The sequence below is a fragment of the Hesperophylax consimilis genome, chromosome 3 (assembly GCF_061612785.1).
Source record: "Hesperophylax consimilis isolate HC1 chromosome 3, BYU_Hcon_1.0, whole genome shotgun sequence".
In the NCBI taxonomy this organism is placed as follows: domain Eukaryota; kingdom Metazoa; phylum Arthropoda; class Insecta; order Trichoptera; family Limnephilidae; genus Hesperophylax; species Hesperophylax consimilis.
The window spans coordinates 32,305,145-32,325,340 of NC_142838.1; the positions used below are offsets into that span (position 1 = coordinate 32,305,145).

General features: G+C 34.6%; 2 protein-coding genes across 4 annotated transcripts in view; both read left to right on the plus strand.

The window, feature by feature from the left end:
• Window positions 1-209: 209 nt before the first annotated feature.
• LOC149425290 (F-box/WD repeat-containing protein 9-like) lies at window positions 210-14,095 on the plus strand. The gene is made up of 6 exons (XM_089651065.1): window positions 210-439; window positions 771-920; window positions 4,245-4,547; window positions 9,118-9,356; window positions 9,721-10,279; window positions 12,430-14,095. The coding sequence occupies exons 2-6, from the start codon at window positions 795-797 to the stop codon at window positions 12,517-12,519; spliced, it is 1,317 nt and encodes a 438-aa protein (XP_089507191.1). The 5' UTR covers window positions 210-439; window positions 771-794; the 3' UTR covers window positions 12,520-14,095.
• A 660-nt stretch (window positions 14,096-14,755) lies between these two features.
• Tnpo (transportin 1) overlaps window positions 14,756-20,196 on the plus strand; it is a 30,865-nt gene continuing 25,424 nt past the window's right edge. For all 3 annotated transcript variants that reach the window (XM_089650389.1, XM_089650403.1, XM_089650396.1), the window contains exons 1-5: window positions 14,756-14,923; window positions 15,170-15,502; window positions 15,866-16,081; window positions 17,138-17,260; window positions 18,613-18,886. In XM_089650389.1, coding sequence (XP_089506515.1) covers window positions 14,819-14,923; window positions 15,170-15,502; window positions 15,866-16,081; window positions 17,138-17,260; window positions 18,613-18,886 — 1,051 coding nt within the window. In that variant the 5' untranslated portion in view covers window positions 14,756-14,818. The remainder of the gene's footprint in view (window positions 14,924-15,169; window positions 15,503-15,865; window positions 16,082-17,137; window positions 17,261-18,612; window positions 18,887-20,196) is intronic.

The window sequence follows — 20,196 nt, forward strand, 5'->3', positions numbered from 1 at the left end:
AACTCCATTGAGGGTGAATATTTTATACATATGTATGTACCATGGAACGGGGCCCGATTTAAATTAATTTTAAATTATTTTTAGGTGAGATATAAAATGTTGAAGTTGGAGCAACAGCTATATACAAAAGAGATATTTCTAGTGAGTAATCATTGTCTATGGCTCATTTTTTCTAAGCCATAAATATGTTTACCAAAAACAGCTGGTGATTTGACGTTTCCTACCGTTACCCAAAATGGTGCTAAACTAGATAAATTAATACTCGTAACTGGCCGGTCAGTTTACAACGGAATGTAAAAATTGAATAATAAAATTGCAACAGCTGATTCCTTAATTTTCCTCCCCGCGTTTGTCTTCGAAATGGAATAATTATCACCGTTTGCCCAAAGCAAAATTTTATCGTATCTTGTTGATGTTTACATTTTCGAGAAATTTAAAGGTTTGAATAATATTACTTGCATTCTCTATTAAAAATTTGGTCGCATATATTATACTTACCGGATATAAAAAAATACCTATAAAATTCTGCTTTTGTTTACATGTTTTTTACGCTTTCAGTAATTATATTACAACATTAGTTCTTTGTCTTTTTTGTTAAATTATTTCATAGTCATAATATACGGTATTATAATATGTGTCATATCCTTTGTTGGTTCCTACAGTGTTATAAATTGTGTAAATATAAAAGAAACGACATCATTCCTTTGTTTTTAACTATCTTTTTCATAACCCCAACTAATAAATAATATCTCCCATTTCGATTGTTACAGACACTTGCAATTTAGGCAAACAACATGGCTTCCAAACTGAGTGATGCAGATTGCCTGAATGAACTCATCGTAGACAATAATAATGATTTATCAAATTGTGAAAAGTTAGGTTATTTGACTGAGCCAACTTTGGAGAATATTCCAATAGAGGTTTGTGATTCAGTTTATTTTACAGTTTAGGCTGAATTGTAATAATGTATTATATTATTAATGTTGTAGGGCTACATACTGAGATCCAGTTCAATCAAATCATCAACAACAGCAACAACCTTTTGTACAAAATTTTCTAAACTATAATAATATTTTTACAGGAAACAAGTTTATTTATTTATTTATTGATACATTACTCTACAGTACTTCACATTTCAATTCAGCAACGTTGGCCTCACTGGGTTGTTCACCCGTGCTGAGGCCCCATTTTAAAATATACGAATTTATACATTTAAACAAAAACAAAAAACAACATTAAAATAAAGATAAATTTACACCAAAAATAAAGATTAGAAATCAAAATCCAATTCTCACACCAAAATAAAAACATTAGAAGGGAATGGAAATCGGCACTTACAATGATCTATGTGCTTGTGCGTGCCGCTTGCCTTATACATTTTTTTGTGTTGCGTGTATATGTTTTATTCTCTTATGTTATAGAATTTTGGAAATATTGTCTTTTTTGTTCTTTAATCCATTTTTTTATTTTGTGTTTGAATTTATTTTTACTGTCCTCAATTTTTGTTTACAATAGGTATTTATTATTAACATAGGAAACCTTTCCCCGCTAATTACATCATATTATATATTTGTGGTATTTTAAAAGGTACGTCTTAATACAATCTTTATACACTAGCAGATAAAAACCCGCTGCCGCAGTTTGAAAACTTCAACTGTTCTTTTTGAAAATAACAGAGGGTGCCACTTCAGTTTACTACACTCCTAAACTGTACAGTCATTAAGATAATAATATTATCAGATATTCTGCATTAATAAAAAAAATCACTTCACAACCGTTAAATGGTGTTTTTGTTACATATTGCATAAAGACTAAACATTTAGATTCAAGTTGGTACTAATAAAAAATATCTTTAACTGGGATCCGAAAGAACCGGCAACGTGGCATTTCAGCAGACTGACACGTAAAATTCCCGTCATGAAAAAGGGAGGTTATTTCAGACTTGTTATTTTTTAATTGACTTTAACCGCACAAATTTAATAAGAATTCTTGGAAGTTATTTTTTCAATAACATAAATGTTTTATGTATGTGTAAGAAAATATAAATCATAGAAATCAACATTCATACTGCCGCTAACAATAAATTCATAATCTCATTTTTTGTTGATATTCTCTAGGAATGATCATAATATTTTTTTATTGCAATGAGATAAAAAGTGGGGTGACAGTTTTCTGGCAGATTCCATAAATAAAAGGAATTTGTTTTCAAAATTTCGCATTCTCTTCGATTTTACGACATGTGGAGTAAAAATATGTATGCTTTATTTTTTTTTCAACTTTTTTCGTCTTTGTAATTAAAATATTCCAATTTATAAACATCAATGTTTGTTTTAAATACAAAAATCTAAAAGGTAATTTTATCTAGTTTCTTAAAATGATATTTGTTTTTACGATATCTTCAAAAAGAAGGAATATATATTGCACATTTAAAATACCTTGGATGTATTCCCAAATTTTCTATTTCAGTTTAAATTTGTTAAGAAGAAATACATATTTTCTTTTTTTATTTCTTCTGGTTATTCGCACAAATATCTTCATTGCTCCGTACAGGGCCGGCCCTGTGCAGGCGTAATTGGAGCAGTCTGCTCCGTATGCGTACTTTCTAAGGAGCCAAGGAACCTAGGCGCACCAACACCTAACACAGCGACCTTGAGATTCTTACTAGCGCTAGTCGCCGCTTGGCTCAGACTCAAGGCTCCATACATCAGCGACTTTTGACTCTAGGTTTTTTCTGATGGTAATTCTTATGTCATTTGTTTTGTTCGTCTCATGTGTCTTTTTGTGCTGCAGGTTTTCAATTTTTTTTTTTTAAATTCAATTAAGAATAGATGATGTACGCCTCAAGCGGTAAATGCATATTATATCATATTTTGTACATTTGTATAACAACGCATTTACAACATTTTCTAAAAGTTAATGCAATTTTCATGAATTTTCAAAATATGCATGATATTTATCGTGATTTATTTTTGGGGTATTATGCCGAGTTACGCTTCTTCCTTCTTTAGCCAACTTTTCTGACAGCGTTGTAGTGTCCATCGTCAGGGCAGATTTAATTTATTAAAATTTTTATTTGGAATACCAACGGTTATAATGTTTTATAAAGTATTGTAAAATAGGTGTAATTATTCAACTAATAATACTACAGAGATGTGATGCAGGGAGGGATGATGGAAGGGAATGAATCTAGTCTGTGTAGAGTAATATGTATTGTGTGAATATTATTTATTGAGTTAAGTTTTGAAAATGTGAGGTGCTGTGTTAAATAAGTCGAATTCGCTGTATGAAATGTTAAAAATATTTGAAGAGCAGTGAATGAAAGATTGACACTGTAGCACTGTCCGAAACATTGGCTAAATAAGAAGGAAGCGCAACATGGCATAACACCCCCAAAATAAATCACAATAATTATTTTGGCTGTGAAAATCTAAAATCGTAAAAAAAAAAAAACTAACTAACCATCACGCCGTTTCTCCGCAGGGGTAGGCAGAGAGGACGGACCGCCAAAAAACTCGGTCTTGGCACACACTCCTTGCCTCATTCACATTCATACATCGTCTCATACATACTCTTCTATTATTATGACTCTTGACATGGCTAAAATTAAATTACTAAATTAAATTATTAAATTACTCTAAAATCGTATCATGCGTGATATTATATTATCAATGGGGATAAGGTTCTAGGATTAATAAAGCTATAAAAATAAATTCACTGTATTTATTGGATGAATTTTTTTGTCAAGTTGAATAACATCTGTCTACAGAATGACACAACCTCTTTATACATAAGCATGCTAATGTTATTAAACAATAAGTTTCATAATACAGAGTAAAGAAACTTTCTGTATCATCCTGGTATTTATGAACCATCATTCAGAATCGACATGTTGCTTGAAATGGCTTTAGCCATGGTGACTAGATCTGAATCGTAAGTACTTTCCAACCTTACTCTTCTCCGTCTACTTTCCATCTTTACAACATTCCCCAAATAGAATGTCATAGTCCAGACAGTTGCAAGCAATAGTAATAAAAATGTTTTTCTAATAGAAATATTCAAATACATTACTAAATTTACTAGTGATTCAATAAACTTTATTTTTACGACTTCATTATTTATTCGCTATTTGGGAATGTGCGTTGTGTGGACTGTCTGAATGAAGATATTAACAATTTATATTGACTGACTTCTGAGCGTTCTATGTAGTAATCTCACAAAAACGTGTATTATCTTTTCTGTTGTAGATATTCTTAGAAATATGCGGCTACCTGGAGCCTGGATTCGTCAGTCACACTCTGAGCCGGGTATGCAAAAGGTTCGAGGGCATCCTGGCCGATGACTCCCTCTGGAGGTTCTGGGTCAACAAGAGGCTCCAGCACAACAAGTACCCCCCCATCAACTGTCCCACGGAGCACTTCAAGTGGGATGAGGAGTGCGCTCACATCGAGAGGCTCTATTCCCTGTGGAGAGATGAGAAAACCACCATGAAACATGTGGCATTGAAAAGTGCGCATTATGCTGCCGTTGATGGTATTTTGCTTTTAAAAGTAAGTTACTTTAAATTAATTTGACAGCAAATATAAAAGCCAATATCAACTTGGTAGCAAACTGTTTACACGCATATCTTGTTTTCATAAAAAACTTCAATTGTAAATTTATTTTTTTGAGTAATTCTCAAAGATAATTACTAGTAAATCTATGAACAGTGTTGACCTCACGTCCAAAAAGTATACTTCTATTTTTCTCTTATTTAATCTCTGCAATCATAAGATTTGTAAGTAGGTACTTAAATAGCTGACTATTTAATTATAAACCATATATGTCATGTAACCAGAGATGTACTTTATTTCAAATAAATCCATTTCAAATGGAAATGCAAAATGGGTATTTTCCATTTTGCATTTTAAATGCTTTTCTAAAAACCATTTTGCATTTTGCATTTTAAATGCTTTTTTCAATGCATTTTCCATTTTAAATGCCTTTTTGCAACATTCTTCCTAGTATCTCCACTCATCTTTTTTTCATAAGCCCCAAATATCAGTCGATCCTCAACCTCGCTATGAGAGATAATTTACATTTGTCAAGTTGCTCCCTGGTAGGAGCCCTGGCAATTGACAAAAAACATTGATTCAAATACTGAACATGGGGCCATGACGCTGTAATATTTAATGTTAGATAGCAGTTTCTATGTTTTTACTTTGGCAACATTTGTCCCGCGCAAATTTTTTGCGGTTCATAATCCGTAGTCGTGGCATTTTTGATTTACCATCATGTAATATGTTTGTTCTACATTAATGTCCATTATTAAATGACAAAACTGTTTAAAAATTCTATAATTATTTTAATTATTTGACATGAGAAACCATTTTGCATTTTCAATGCATTTTGAAAATAGGTATTTTGCATTTTGCATTTTAAATGCTTTTCTAAAAACCATTTTGCATTTTGCATTTTCAAATGGAAAAGTTTTGACCCATTTCCATTTTGCATTTCAAATGGTTTTGGGTACCCATTTTGCACATCTCTGCATGTAACATATTTTATATCTAATAAAGAATTATACAATTTTTCCAAAGGAACCTCACTATCTCAATGACAATTATTAATTCTTTTCTTTCTTCAGGCAGGTAGGTATAGGTCTCGCAAGTTAAGTTGGCTTCATCACAGTACTCACACAGATGCAAAACTTACATACAGCGTGTTTCGATTTAAGATTGAAAAAAAAAACAATTGATGATTATTTCACAATTGAGAACTCTAAGCCAAAGCGTGTTGAAGTCGGTCACATAAAACTTATTTTGTTTTACGACATCGTTATTGAAATATTGAAGTTTATCATTTTTTTTCTAAACTAACATGTTAACAGTGCGTTGGGTACAAAACCATTTTCACTGCATGCATGAAGTATTATTAGACGTTTGGCTTTAGACACAGGAACTTTAGCTACTTTATTGGAGTTGTCAGTCCACGCACGCGGTGTTGTATGTGTACTATGAATGTATGTTTCATCAGAATACACAATTGGACGTCCGTCATTCCTATATTCTTCTAATTTAGTGAGATATGTGGTACGTTTAAGTCGGATATCATTTTTTTCAATAAGCAACTTTCGGTTTGTTTCTGTTTTTCTCCATCGAAAACCCAAATTGTGAACAACTTTCCTTAACGTAGTTATACACCCTGCGTAGTCGATGTCCCCTTTCAGAACTCTATGAATCTTTTTCATCGTTGGCAAAGACTTATGAACTAAATGAAAATCATACACACATCTTCTAATAACTTCCTTATCGAAATCATCTACATCTGATTTGGTTGATAGTCTGCGTCGTTTCTTCCCTGGTGTGCTGAAGGTTGGTCGTTGAGTTGACGATGATGACGGTTGTGTTTCTGCTTCCTTTGCCACTCCAGTTACGATACGTCGAATACTAGTCTGCGATACTCCAGTTGCCTTATACGTCAAATCATATAAGTCAGTCATGCTTAAAAATTGACCACCGTTTTTTATATTATGCATAAAATAATTAAACACGCGGAATAAAATTTCACGACTTTGTCCATTCAGTGATTTGCCACGTCCCGTTTTGTAACAGGACTCCATGATGTCGTAATAAATATTCACTTGCACACTTTAAAAACACTCTGTAAATCTACTAATTCGAATTAAAAATGATGAAAACTATTTATTATTTCAAATTCAAAAATTGGTAATTATTTCACTTGCGATATGTAGGTGCACGTATGTTTAAATCAAATTACGAACTGAATGAATAGGACACCCCGTAAGTATACCCCGTAACGGTATTGTTAAAACTTGCCTCTCTTCTAACTAGTTACAATAAGTGAGCGTAAGCAAGACAGAGAGCCTTATCGCGTTAGTGGGCGGCGCTTGACGTTCACACAGATAGACCAATACATCACTCACATAGCACTCTCTTTAGGGTGAATTGCCTAATACAAAAAAAAAAAATTTCTAAGCATTTTTATTGCTTCCTTCTTTCGTTGCGTTACCTATACCATAATATTGAAAAAATGCGAATAAGTCCAAATAAACACAATGATTTCACAATTGAAAAAAAATAGTCTTTACTGAACCATTAAAACGGCTAGCATCTTAGAACGGAAACGGAACGTACAAGCAAATTTACAGAAAGACGAAATGCAAAATGGTCGAGTTAAAACAGTATTTTGCTACACCCATTCAATTATGATTACATTATTCTGAAGCTAACTGACTTGAAATTGAAAATGCCATCCATATATTTATTTCGTGTGGGAATCTCGAACATGGCATAAGAGCGCTGCCCGCACTGGATTGGGAATGCGTTATGATTTAATAAAGACACATTAATATTACTGGGTAATTACTACAACTAGTTAACTCCGATATCAGCATTTTCAATTAGTGCACAACCCCATAAAATAAACAGAACTGGACCCAGAACGGATCCTTGAGGGACACCACAGGTCACATTTCATTCAGTCGACAGATGGTTGCCAATTCGAACTTGTGATTTTCTCTCTGTGAAGAAGGATTTGATTCATTCGAGAAGTCGTCCTCTTTTGCCTAGAAATTTAAGTTTAGCCAACTAAGTTTGGAACAGTATTGAAGGCTTTCTCAAAGTCAAGATATATTGTGTCAGTGGGATTCCGTCTGTCCCACTTGTATGCCCTATTTATCTAATACCAGTTTGAGTTTATCACCTTTTTGATAGACGTGTGTAATTATAGCTCTTTTCCAATCTCTGGTGAGTTTCCAAGTTTAAAAAAGATTTTTGCGTAACTGGAGCAGTAGGATGACTTAAGAGTAGCTGCACACTTTTTGAGAACAATAGCAGGAATATTATCAGGTCCAGCAACACTATCTTTTCGCAACCCTTTTAAAATATTTTCAACTACTGATGGATTGTATTCGATTTCGCATAGTGAGCTATGTACATACAATGCTTTACTAATAGTTGGTACATATGTATACTGGTGTCTGGTTCGTTGACAGAGATTTTTTCAAATTGTGTTGCAAGGGTGTTTGCTATGTCTATCTCGCTGGTAACTATTTCACTGGAGAAGTTATAAAGTTCGGTAGGAGTAGACACTTTAGAAGCTATGTGTTTTTTTGCATATAACTCTAAATGGTTTCTGACAGCTGTATATCAATTTTTGCTCAAAACTTTGTCTTGTGTTTGTTTCTTAGTAGAGACACATGGTAGTTATTTACTGTTTGTATTCTCGGTAATACTCATTTTCATTCTCATTTAGATTACCCAGATGTTTTCTGGATAATCTGTAAACCCAGGCTTTCTTTGTCTCTTTAATAAACCCTAATATGTATCTGTCAATCCAAGGTTTTATTCTTATTATGGTTTCTATTGACTTAGAAAAGTGGTATTTTTGACACAATCTTCTCTTTAAACATGTTTGTCAAAAACATCCACATTTCTTCAGTTGTGGTGTTTTCCATGAGAGACCACAGAATTGTGCCTTTAAAAATTTGATGTTTTTGGATATCTTGTAATTGTCTTGTAATCTGAATAAATTATGCGGTTATAAGTAATCCTTACCAACATTAGCCTGCAGGTTCTTAGCAAAAACTTTCCACATCCGAAGTAAGATGGTAAATTAATTCACTATTTTTTCTACTGCCTACCTGATTAAAAACTCTGTGCTCGCTACTGGTTATAACACATATTATGTTAAAAATGCTGATTTCAGAGTTACCTAGTAGTAGTAATCACACCGCAATACATAATGTCACACCCACAAGTTTTTGCTTCCTTCGATAAGATTAAAATTTTATTTATTTGTAGCTGTACCCCGCTCTGCGTCGCTGTAGCTCAGTATGTCTGTGCAGACAGAGAAAAAGGTGGCATTGTTTTTAAAAATATATATTTTTTTACCTGTCACAGGTGAGATATATGTGTCAGGTGACATATGTGTCAAGTGACATATGTGATATAGGTATATAAAAACACACGCTTAATCAAATGCAACGCTGTGTCAAAATTTCAAAGCAATCCGTGAAGAACTTCGGAGTTTGGAGACTTAAGATTTTGAGCAAACGAACATTTACATTTTTATTTATATAGATTTCGGGTTGAAGTGATAATAAAATATATGTTCCAGGAAGGAAGCTTTTGCGTTTCCGGCAGTAGAGACCGAGCCCTGGCTGTGTGGAACGTGAGAGAGTCCATACAGGATGAAGACAACGTAAAGCCGTTGCTCAAGCACTCAGCCCACGACGGCTGGGTGTGGGCGCTGGCCACCCCCTCTACCACCTCAAACCGCGTGTTCTCTGCCTCCTGGGACAGCCACGTCAAGGCCTGGGACCTGAACGCCGAACTCACGGAGATCAACAGCTTTAAGTACGAAAATAAATGTGCTGTTTATTTTTAAATAGCTTTAGTAAGAGCCAGGGTTATCTTTGGGAACGCTATGTGGAGGGTATACTTAAGTAAAGGAAGGAGTTAAATGGACAGTTAAATAGATCTCAGAGCTCCATAGCTCGTAATGGAAATAACATAGCAAACTACATATTTTTTATTATATTTGAGTCTATCCAAAGCCAGTGGGACTATGCCCAACAGGGGTATGTTGTTAAGCTGACTGGAGTAGGCAGGGGAAAGAAATGAAGAATAGATTTGTAGTGGTTCTAGGACTACCCTGTTTGTTTACCCAAATAAAAAACAAATAATTAGGCCAAAAACTTAGAACGTTTTACTGTTGCAGATGCGCTCTTTCTGTGCTGTGCATAACTTGCATAGATGAGAATGTCGCCGTTGCTGGATTATTTTCTCCGGACATCGTTATACTGGATACCAGGGTGGGAAATGTTCCCGTGGCGACGCACAGAGTCCACAAGAAGTCGGTTCTGGACATAACCCACCCCAAACCGGGCAGTCACATGCTGTACACCACCTCTGAGGACCGACACCTGGCCGCCTTCGACATGAGAGCTGGCCAATTACGACGCAGGAAGCACCTGAATCACGTAGCGCCGAATATGCCATACGCCCTTTCATTGGCGGCGAATAATGATTTCTGTCCGCATGCGCTTTATGCTGGCGACACCCACGGCAATCTGCATCTGTTTGATATGCGGACGTTGCAGAAGCTATCGTCCACTTCTCTGTGGCCCGCCGGGAAGGGAAGCAAAGTGACGGGTCTTGCCTTGAGTCCTGCCGGTCTCTTTGCGTGTTCTGAAGGGGGGAGCATCAGTATCATGAATCCTTCCTTCCCTCCCACTCAGGTTGCTACTATTGCCTCGTCTACTGCCAGCATTACAGGGGTAAGTTTTAATCTTTTGCTTCATAACATAATAAATCATACTTCTCAAACACTTGCTCCTAGTGACCAACTGTTCACTACTGTACATTTATTTACATTTACATTTTTAGTCGACCAGTCGACATCACCTCCAAAAAGTATATTTATAATTTTCTCTTTTTATTTAATAAATCAAAACGAAAATATCCTCTGAAATCATAAGATTTGTACCTAGTCAGGTACTTAAATACCTGCCTACTGAATATATTTCCGGCGGGAAGGGTATTTCTAACTTTTACGGCGGTCCTACTTGAATGACTAAAGGCATTACCGTCCGATATTCTATATGAATATTGTATACCAGTCTTTTTGTAAGGATCCCAAATCCCAACTATAAACATGTATTTGTATATGTATAAGCAATGTGATACAAGTCTCCCATATTCTTTTCATCTTGTCTCTTGTCTCTTGTGTGGAAGAATATTTAATCAAAAGGAAACAATACTAAACTTGCAGAGTGGGTAATTACTCATTTGTTTCACTGGAAATGCAGAAATCATTTTTTTGTAATGTGAAAATCGATGATCTGCAGTCTCTCGTGTCTAGGATGAACGAAGTATGCGTGAAGAATTAGTTAATGATGAATGAAAGTAAGTCTAAAGTAATGGTGTTTGAAAGAGAGAGTACGAAAACAGTGTGCAATATAGCTGTGAATGAGGAATACTTGGAGAAGGTGGATGAGTTTGTGTATTTAGGAAGCATGTTTACGAGAGATGGGAAGGCTGACAGAGATATTGAAAGAAGAGTAAATGCAGGTAACTCCATTAATGGAGGACTGAACGCAGTTGGCGCTAACGAAAAATTGTCCAAAGAAGCGAAGTTAGCAGTCCACAATGGAGTGCTGGTACCTACCCTGATGTATGGAAGTGAGGCATGGAACTGGCAAAGAAAGGATGAAAGTCGATTGAATGCTGTTGAAATGAGATCCCTGAGGCGTATGTGTGGTAAAACCATGTATGATCGTGTGAGGAATGTGGATATCCGCAAAGAGTGCAAGGCTGATGTAAGCGTAATGAGTAAGATCAAGAAAGGGACGCTTAGATGGTTTGGGCATGTAGAGCGAATGAGTGAAGAAAGGAGTGTAAGGAGAATATACGATGCAAATGTGAATGGTAGCAGAAGTCGGGGACGCCCGAGGAAGACATGGCACGACCAAGTGAATCAGATACTTGAGTCGGGCCATGTTAAGAGCCAGAACAATAGAAGAGTATGTATGAGACGATATATGAATGTGAATGAGGCAAGGAGTGTGTGCCAAGACCGAGTTGTTTGGCGGTCCGTCCTCTCTGCCTACCCCTGCGGGGAAACAAAAAAACAAAAGTTAGTTAGTTAGTTGAAAATCATTTTGAAATTGTAAATTATATACATAACACATCATTAAATGGCCCAAGACTGACTCTAAGGGTAAATATAACATACGTTACAATCTACGTGTTCGTAGGTGGCGTTAATTTGATTATTTTATAAAAATACACTTTTTGCAAGTTAGACTTTAAGGCGAAGTACCACGAAGAAATGCAAAACCATGTGTTTAAGGTTGAAAGATGAAGAAAGAAATTTTATCATTTAGAATTTTTTTAGATGCTTTATTTAAATACTCTGAGTGAAACATATCTTGTTCTTTGAAACAATCGAGTGTTTTTTTGATAATTCTTTTTATAAGCCCGGAAAAATATAATGTATCATGCCTATAAAAACTGCTTTAAAGTTCAAAATCCCCTACTTACGAACCCATTTATGATTTTATTGTATAATGTAGCAAATTAAGTTCTTTAAAAAAAAAAATTATATATGTGCCTGAACGTCCGCAAAATAAAAATAAAGCGACTTTTGGCAAAGTTTTTTATCTTGCATAAATCAGCGTGAAATTGCGGGAATTTAAACCTTATTGCCATCTACATAAGGGGTGTTATTGTTAGCGGCTCGATTCAAAATGTTACACGACATAGTGCCTTAAGATATTAAGATGAATTTTTTATTTGTGTTATTAAATATTTTTGTCCGTATAAAAACTCAATTATTTATCAATCAACGATATAATATCAAATCGGTATCCTTCAGATGCTTATGGCAAAAGAATGAATTTATTAAATGATTGTATTATTTTTTCAGTTGGATTACGAAAACGATGTTTTGGCTGCTGGGACTTGTGACGCAGCTGTGGAACTCTGGGTTCCCTTGGACAGTCCTCTCTTCGAATAGGCTAACTACCTTTAGATTTAAATTTACCAATAAATAAGTTATTTTTACAATTAATAATTTACACATCTATCCCGATGATGCACACTATAATGCTGTCCGAAACGTTGGCTAAAGGAGGCAGCACAACACAGCATAATTCTCAAAAATAAATAACCACATACATATAGTAATTTTGGCCGTGAAAATCTCAAGTCAATCTCTAATTATTTTTGTTTTGCACTATATTTATTTATTAATTTGCGTACTTTATGTTACTCTACGGTAATAACGTTACGTTAATAAGGTTGTGTCGATTATGTATTAAGACAAAAAATTTAATTTAATTCGCTCTAATTTTTTCTATCGAAAAGGCTTATTTTGAATCTATTGTTCTGACCAAATTATCGCTCATTCCAATATAAATCTGCCCATAATATTAATGATAAATATTATGCATTTTATACATATTTTAACCAATAAAAATTGATAATCTTAGAAATAACATTTTTAACAAAATGATCAAATAATGATTTATACTCAAAAAATATTTGTGTTAAATTTGAAATGTGTCCGTACCGATTAATTTTTAAGAATTTTTCAACAGAGATAGTAAAATTATTTTTATTTACCATTTTATGAAATAAATAACTGTATACCAGTGCCTGATTAAAAAATGTGATAACTAAATGTGTCTAGTTTCATCGAATGATTAGTATGAAATAGGTTCATGCAATCAAAATCCATAAAAAGGTAGAGGGTAATAATTTTTGTCCATTATTTTATTTTTATTTTTTATTCAACTGTAAAAAGCATAAATGTTAGCTTCTAATCAACCTTTAGAAGACTGATTGTTTAAGAGTTTGTTGCTCCAACTGAAGAGATATATCGATAGAAGTGTGTATATCCGTGTGCTTGAAGTAAGCTCAATTTTTTCTTTACTTCTGCTGAAATTGGTCATTTCATTGGCTAGTCTTGGGCACCCGGAGTCGTAAGGTCTTATATATTGGCGACATCAGTTTTCAAAATCAGTATAGATCACACTTCTAGGGATTATTTGTTCAGTGGTTGTGCCTAATACCTGGGGTGAGGCTGCCTGTAATATTAGTTGATAAAATAAGGTTGTCTCTTACAAGAAAATTTCATATTATTTGATAAGCGTGTAATGTCACAGTACATAAATTGACTGCGCGAAAATTGGAAAAAGTCAGGTTTGCAAAAATTAAACCTAAAATATTGGGGTGTCGTATTCTCACTTTCTCCAGTAGTGAGATTTTAGTATCTAGACTTAAAAAAATGTCGGTCCCCACCAACGAAAATGTGCTCGAGCCGCCAAAAATTTTTTTTTTATCAAAACTGAAAATTAGGAGACAACTTGATTAACAGAATTGTCATTTTCAAACCTGCTTCACATTTTTTTTACCTTCAGTGTTGATGTGCAGGTTATTTTATTGTTACTAAAGAAGATTTTTAGATTCTGTAAATATCCAGCAAAAATGATTCATAGTTATTATATTTCAACGGTGCACAACCCGTGGCCCGCAAGCCCACGTTGTGCAACTTATGGTTGTACTCCATGCGCATGCGAAGTTTTAAAAATTATATAGGTTGTGCAGCACTGCTATATGTTGAAGTACTCGGAAGCACATTTAACTTTGATTTATGAAGTTTAAACTGGGTCTGTAAAATAATATAATGAAGTATTATTATTTTAATATAGGTTTTCTTTTATTATATACTAACATCATGGTTATTTTCTTACATCCTCAAAATACTACTTATTAATTTAAATTGCCCAAAATGTGCAAAAAAATAAATTTATTTGAAAATTTCGAAAAATATACCTATAACAATTTCTGATAAAATAATAATAAAAAATTATGAGTATTTTGTGAGTTTTCTTTCATCTTCATTATTAAATTTTTTAAATATGCATACCCTTTCGAACTTGACAACGAAAAAATCCTGTATTATGCGGCCTATATCAAATATTAATAAATTGGTCCTCATGTTAAAAAGGTTGAGGACTATTGATACCCTACGAATTAAAAAAAAAAACAATATTACATCTCTTTAGTTCTGTCTGGAATACAATCAATCGATCGACCCTACAATGATAGTGCATCTCACTGCCTTTTTTGCAAAAAAAAAACTAAGAACGCGCGCGCATCCGTTTTGTGTAACAACCAACCCTGTTTTTGCAATTTTTATTGGGAAAATATATTCGCGGCTTGCCACACCCAAATCCAGCCTTCGTAGATTTTGGCATGGTTGTTTCAGTGAGAGGCCGTGAATTGTACAAATATAATTGTGGAAAATAACTATGAAAATGGAGTGGAAGCCGCAGCCCGAAGGTTTGAGGCAAATATTAACACTTCTCAAAGAATCCCAATCTTCAGAAACGGCGATACAGAGAGCTGTACAAGTTGTATCCTTTCACAAGTCTGACGGCATTTTCAGAAAATTTATAATTTTAACGTGTTTTAGATGCATTATAATTGAATTTATCATCCCATTTGCAGCTTTGTACACTAATCTTTTATTTTTCATGCTAACTACGCCTAAGCCACCCTGAAAACGCATGTAATTGCTGTGTTCTTGAGACCGATAAAAATCGATTTTTCGAACACGGCATTATAACTGTCATCATACTTTTTCTTAACAACATGTTCAGAAACTCGAAGAACTAAACAAATTCCCGGACTTCAACAACTATTTGATATTTGTATTGACGAAACTTCTGTCAGAAGATGAACCGACCCGATCTTTGAGCGGATTAATCCTGAAGAACAACGTGACTGCGCATTATAATAGGTTTCTACCAGAGGTGTCGGAGTTTATCAAGCGGGAATGCCTGTCTGCAGTGGGGGATCCGTCACCCTTGATCCGCGCTACGGTTGGTATCCTCATCACGACGATAGCCTCCAAAGGCGACCTGACAGCATGGCCAGAACTTCTCCCCGCCCTTTGTCAAATGCTGGACTCGCAGGACTACAATGTTTGCGAGGTAAACATTTCTTGTTATTTTCAGTCAATCAACCTTGATGGTTGATTGCTTTATCAACAATCACTATTCAGTGACTAACATGTTGTTTCTTTATCTCAGTGAAATCTATAAACAAAACATTATTGTAGATTTGCAAATGTAACTATAAAATTTGCAATGTTGATTTCAGGTCATTCAACTTATAAAATGTGACTTGAAGTTCAATTCTTTTTAATTGTAATTGTTTTATCATTTCAACATTGTCCACAGTACGTTATGTGTTTTTTGTGGTTTTCCTATTTTTTGTGACAATTATGAAAAAAATATACTGGACATAACCTCAAAATGTTAAATATTTATGTCTGATTGCTTGACCTTGCGTAGGGTGCATTCAGTGCACTGCAGAAGATATGCGAGGACTCGGCAGAGTTGCTGGACAGCGACGCGCTGCAGAGGCCAGTGAATGTGCTGATTCCCAAGTTCCTGCAGTTTTTCCAACACTCCAGCCCCAAGATACGCTCGCACGCCATTGCCTGTGTGAACCCGTTCATCGTCAGCCGAACGCAGGCACTTATGGTGCATGTCGACTCATTCATAGAGGTAAGCACTTCAATCACTTAATTTATAGAGCAGGGTTGCCAGGTCAAAAAAAATGTCCTGGCAAAGTCAAATACTTCACATTACTTTTCAGTCGCATTGTAGTGATTTCTCGATCAATCATTCCCCGAATAATCGTTTTCCCGTACTTGATGTTAATTAATTTCATACAAAACTCGCAAAAATATATTGCATCAATAATTCTTCTATGAATTGCTTTACCGCATTTATCATTTAAAGTGCGCAGTTTTTGTACTAAATATTTTGGTCAATCAATCATTTTTCAAAATGCAAACATACGAAACTGTATTTTGTAGCTAAATGCTTGGTATTCATTAACGGTACTCATAAAAAATGAGCAGAAATTATAGTGATTTCCTTTTGGGATATTATGTAGTGTTGCGCTCCCTCCTTCCTTAGCCAACGTTTCGGACAGCATTACAGGGTCCATCATCAGGGCAGATGTGTACACTGGTAGCGCAACACGGCATAATACCCTAAAAATAAATCACTATAATACTTTTGGGCGTGAAAATCTCAAATCATAAACAAGCAAAAATTAGTTGTAGTCATGTTGTCCTCATGGAATAGAATGACGCTTTTTTGGAAATGGAAAAGTGCAGACCCTTCAAGAAAAATCAAAAAATCTGACTTTACTTGCCGAGATTAACCCAAGCAAAAGGATACACATTTCAAATGTTGAAAAGAAAATAAAAATATTAAAATTAAATTTAAAAAATACTTGATTATAGGTATTTTGAAAATACTTAAAGTCATTGCAAATTTGAGTTCATTGAACCAGATTTCACAAAGGAATTTCACACATCACACAGTTACCAGAATTAGTATTTATTACAGCAAAACTAGTTACACATTTTCAAAAAACTTGTTACATGTTATGTAGTTCAGTTCCCCTTCACGGGTTAAGACGGCCCTGTTCATAACTCCGAGCAACGCTGGGTACACGTCAGCTTGTATATAAATATTTCTAGATTATTCTGACTACTATTTAATTTATTACATTAAAAGTGAGGTTATTGCATGTATGTATTTTTTCAGAACTTGTTCAGACTATCCATGGATGAAGATGTGTACGTACGAAAGAATGTCTGCCACGCCCTCGTCATGCTCCTTGAAGTTCGACTCGACAGGCTCATGCCACACATGTCTAATATCATTGAGGTATGTTCAATTGACTGAATTTTAATTAAATAATCGAAAATTGTTTTTTTTTTTTTAAAAAGCCAGCTGCTTCGGTTCGGAAGCTGTAACAAATCTACATAAACATGTGATCAGGGTAGGATTCGAGATTGTAAAAATAATTTTATAATACAAAAGATTGCTTCGTAATTTCGTAAAAAATATTAAATGTCAACATAAAAAAGCCAACAGAAATCTCTAGTGTTGCTATATTAAAAAAAAAATCAGTGCAGAATTTATAAAAAGTAATTTTTATGTAGTGAAATCACGAGCAAATTTTTTTTTTTTTTTTTAAATAACTATGAATTTCTTTCTTATTTGTAACATTTTCGTAACTTAGTAGAAATTTGTTTTTAAGGGACCCTGATGCGGTAATGGGCATTCGACAACAAAATATTTTAATAACTGTGCAGCTCACCCAAGTGATAAGACATTTGTATGAATGTAGCATTTTTTTATAATCCACACGATTTTTTCCAAGTCATTGTAAATATCTAAAATAGTGGCATTTTTAAAATTGAATAACAAGGCTGCAACATTGGGTTTATATTTTAAAAATATATTTTTATTATTATTTTAAGTACTATTATTATATATATCGACTCATCAGATTGTTGCACAGGTCTAATTACAACAATAATTTTTTTGAACATTCTTCATAATTTCTCCAGCGTTAATCTATACATATTACCATATTCCTTTAGAAAGTTTGCTGTACGAAGAGTCCAGAAATAAAATAAATGGAGAATTTAGTCTTGTCACTGATATTTTGAACCAGACACAAAAAATGTGACAACCACCTTCAGTTTGTCTCATAAATTAACAAAACTATCAAGCTGTGTCCCCTCAGGTGTTGGCAGAAAGGCATTGGCGCATACTCCTTGCTTCATTCACATTCATACACATTCTTCTATTATTCTGACTAGGCATGGCCCGACTCAAGTATTTAATTCACTTCATAGCCCACAATGCAAACAGGCATATCTTATAATTGGAATTTTTTTGGAAAACCAAAAACGTTTTGTTTTGCTTGATTCTTATAAATTCTACATTTGTTACATGCTTTGCTAATGGTGTTAAAAATGCTGAGTTAAAACACTATTAATGAAACATGTAATAAAATGTATAATAATCTGGCAAAAAAAACTATTTGCTTATATAAAAATTTCCAAATATGAAATATGCTTGCTAAACAATCCTTGCTTTGTATGTCTTACTTATAATTTAGTTTTATTATTTCGACTCTGTGCACGTTAGTTCTGTCTTCAGGCATTAAAAATCCTTTGCAAGGTCATTATTTCCACCGTTTTTACAATTTCTTCTGTTCCGCGCAGTACATGCTGGTGCGCACTCAGGACGGCGACGACGGGGTGGCGTTGGAGGCGTGCGAGTGGTGGCTGTCGCTGGGCGAGCAGGACGTGTGCCGCGAAGTGCTGCAGCCGCACCTGGCACGCCTGCTGCCCGTGCTGGTGCGTGGCATGCGCTACTCGGAGATTGATGTCATCCTGCTCAAGGGCGGCGTGGACGACGATGATGACAACGTGCCTGATCGCGATCAGGACATCCGCCCTCGCTTCTACAGACCCAAGCACAACAAGCAGGGCGCCGGTGAGTTACAACTCTAATTTGGACATTTATTCGTAGAGTTCAAGTCTGCAGCTTGACATACTTGTCACATTAAAAAATAATTTAGTTTTCTCAAAAATCGTTACAAAACTTCCGCATCTTTGGTGTGATAAGTGTTAGGATGTTCTACGGGTTTAAGTATAGTTTTCTTTTGATAAAATATTCTTCCACACAAAATACAAGAATTAGAAGATGGGGAAGACTTTGTTCACATTTTTAAATACATATACATAAGGTTGGGACCCTTACAAAGAGATTGATATAAAATAATTGGACCGCAATGTTTTTTCCGCCATTCAATTAGGATCGGCGTTAAAGGTAGAACTACCCTTCCCGCCGGAAGTGTGTCAACAATTTGATTGATTTACAATCTGCCCTTAAATAAGGTAGACAGACATAATGTAATGTTAGCAGTCCATGCTCCATTGACAATATCTGGAAGTTGCCGCAATTGGTAATCTTGTAATTATCGATGGCTGAAAATGTTATCTGCTTATTGATATGTACGTACTACATACTGTACGTACATGATTTGTCAACCTCATCTCTCATTGATTATAATTTGTAATGCAAAAGTAATTTCAAGTGTGTAAATTCTGATTACTGTTTTCTGTCCAAAATGTGCCTCCTTTTTAATAAAACAAACATGATATGTAGTTAGATTAAAAAAAATGATAATTAAGTTTAATCCGTTTTGTGTTTGACATTGCTAGTTCCAAAGATAACAAACATTTTACTAGTCATTACATATAAAACTAAAACAATACGAATTTGTAGACCAACAGTACTCTGAATGATAAGTTAATGTTTTTACTTGCTGCTAGCAGCAGTTATGAAATATTTGTTTATAAACATTAATTGGAAATGCATAAATATTATTACATGACATACAGTGGGCCATTTCAACTTTTTGCTTCACCGTGCTGCTGAAGTAATGTTTATTATTATCATATTTATTAATGGAATGCCACATAAATTAGCACGAAATGAATAAAATAAAATGTATAAATTGATTATTGCAAGAGCTATTTAAAATTTAACAACTCTCCGAAGTTGGCTTTCCGACAGCTTGGATTGATGATATCTTTTGATTCTCGGAAAGAACACAGTCTCATGCAGCAGGGGCAGGGTCATTCGTTGATTCTTTGGAGACAGGGTAGATGTAGTCTTGTGGTAACTTCACTCTTGTACGCTTAACCTACGGTGTGCCGAGAAATCCACCGTGGATATGCTAGTAGCTCACTGATGATTTGATGTTATTTTGAACTTCAACCCTTTGGCCTCAAATGTAT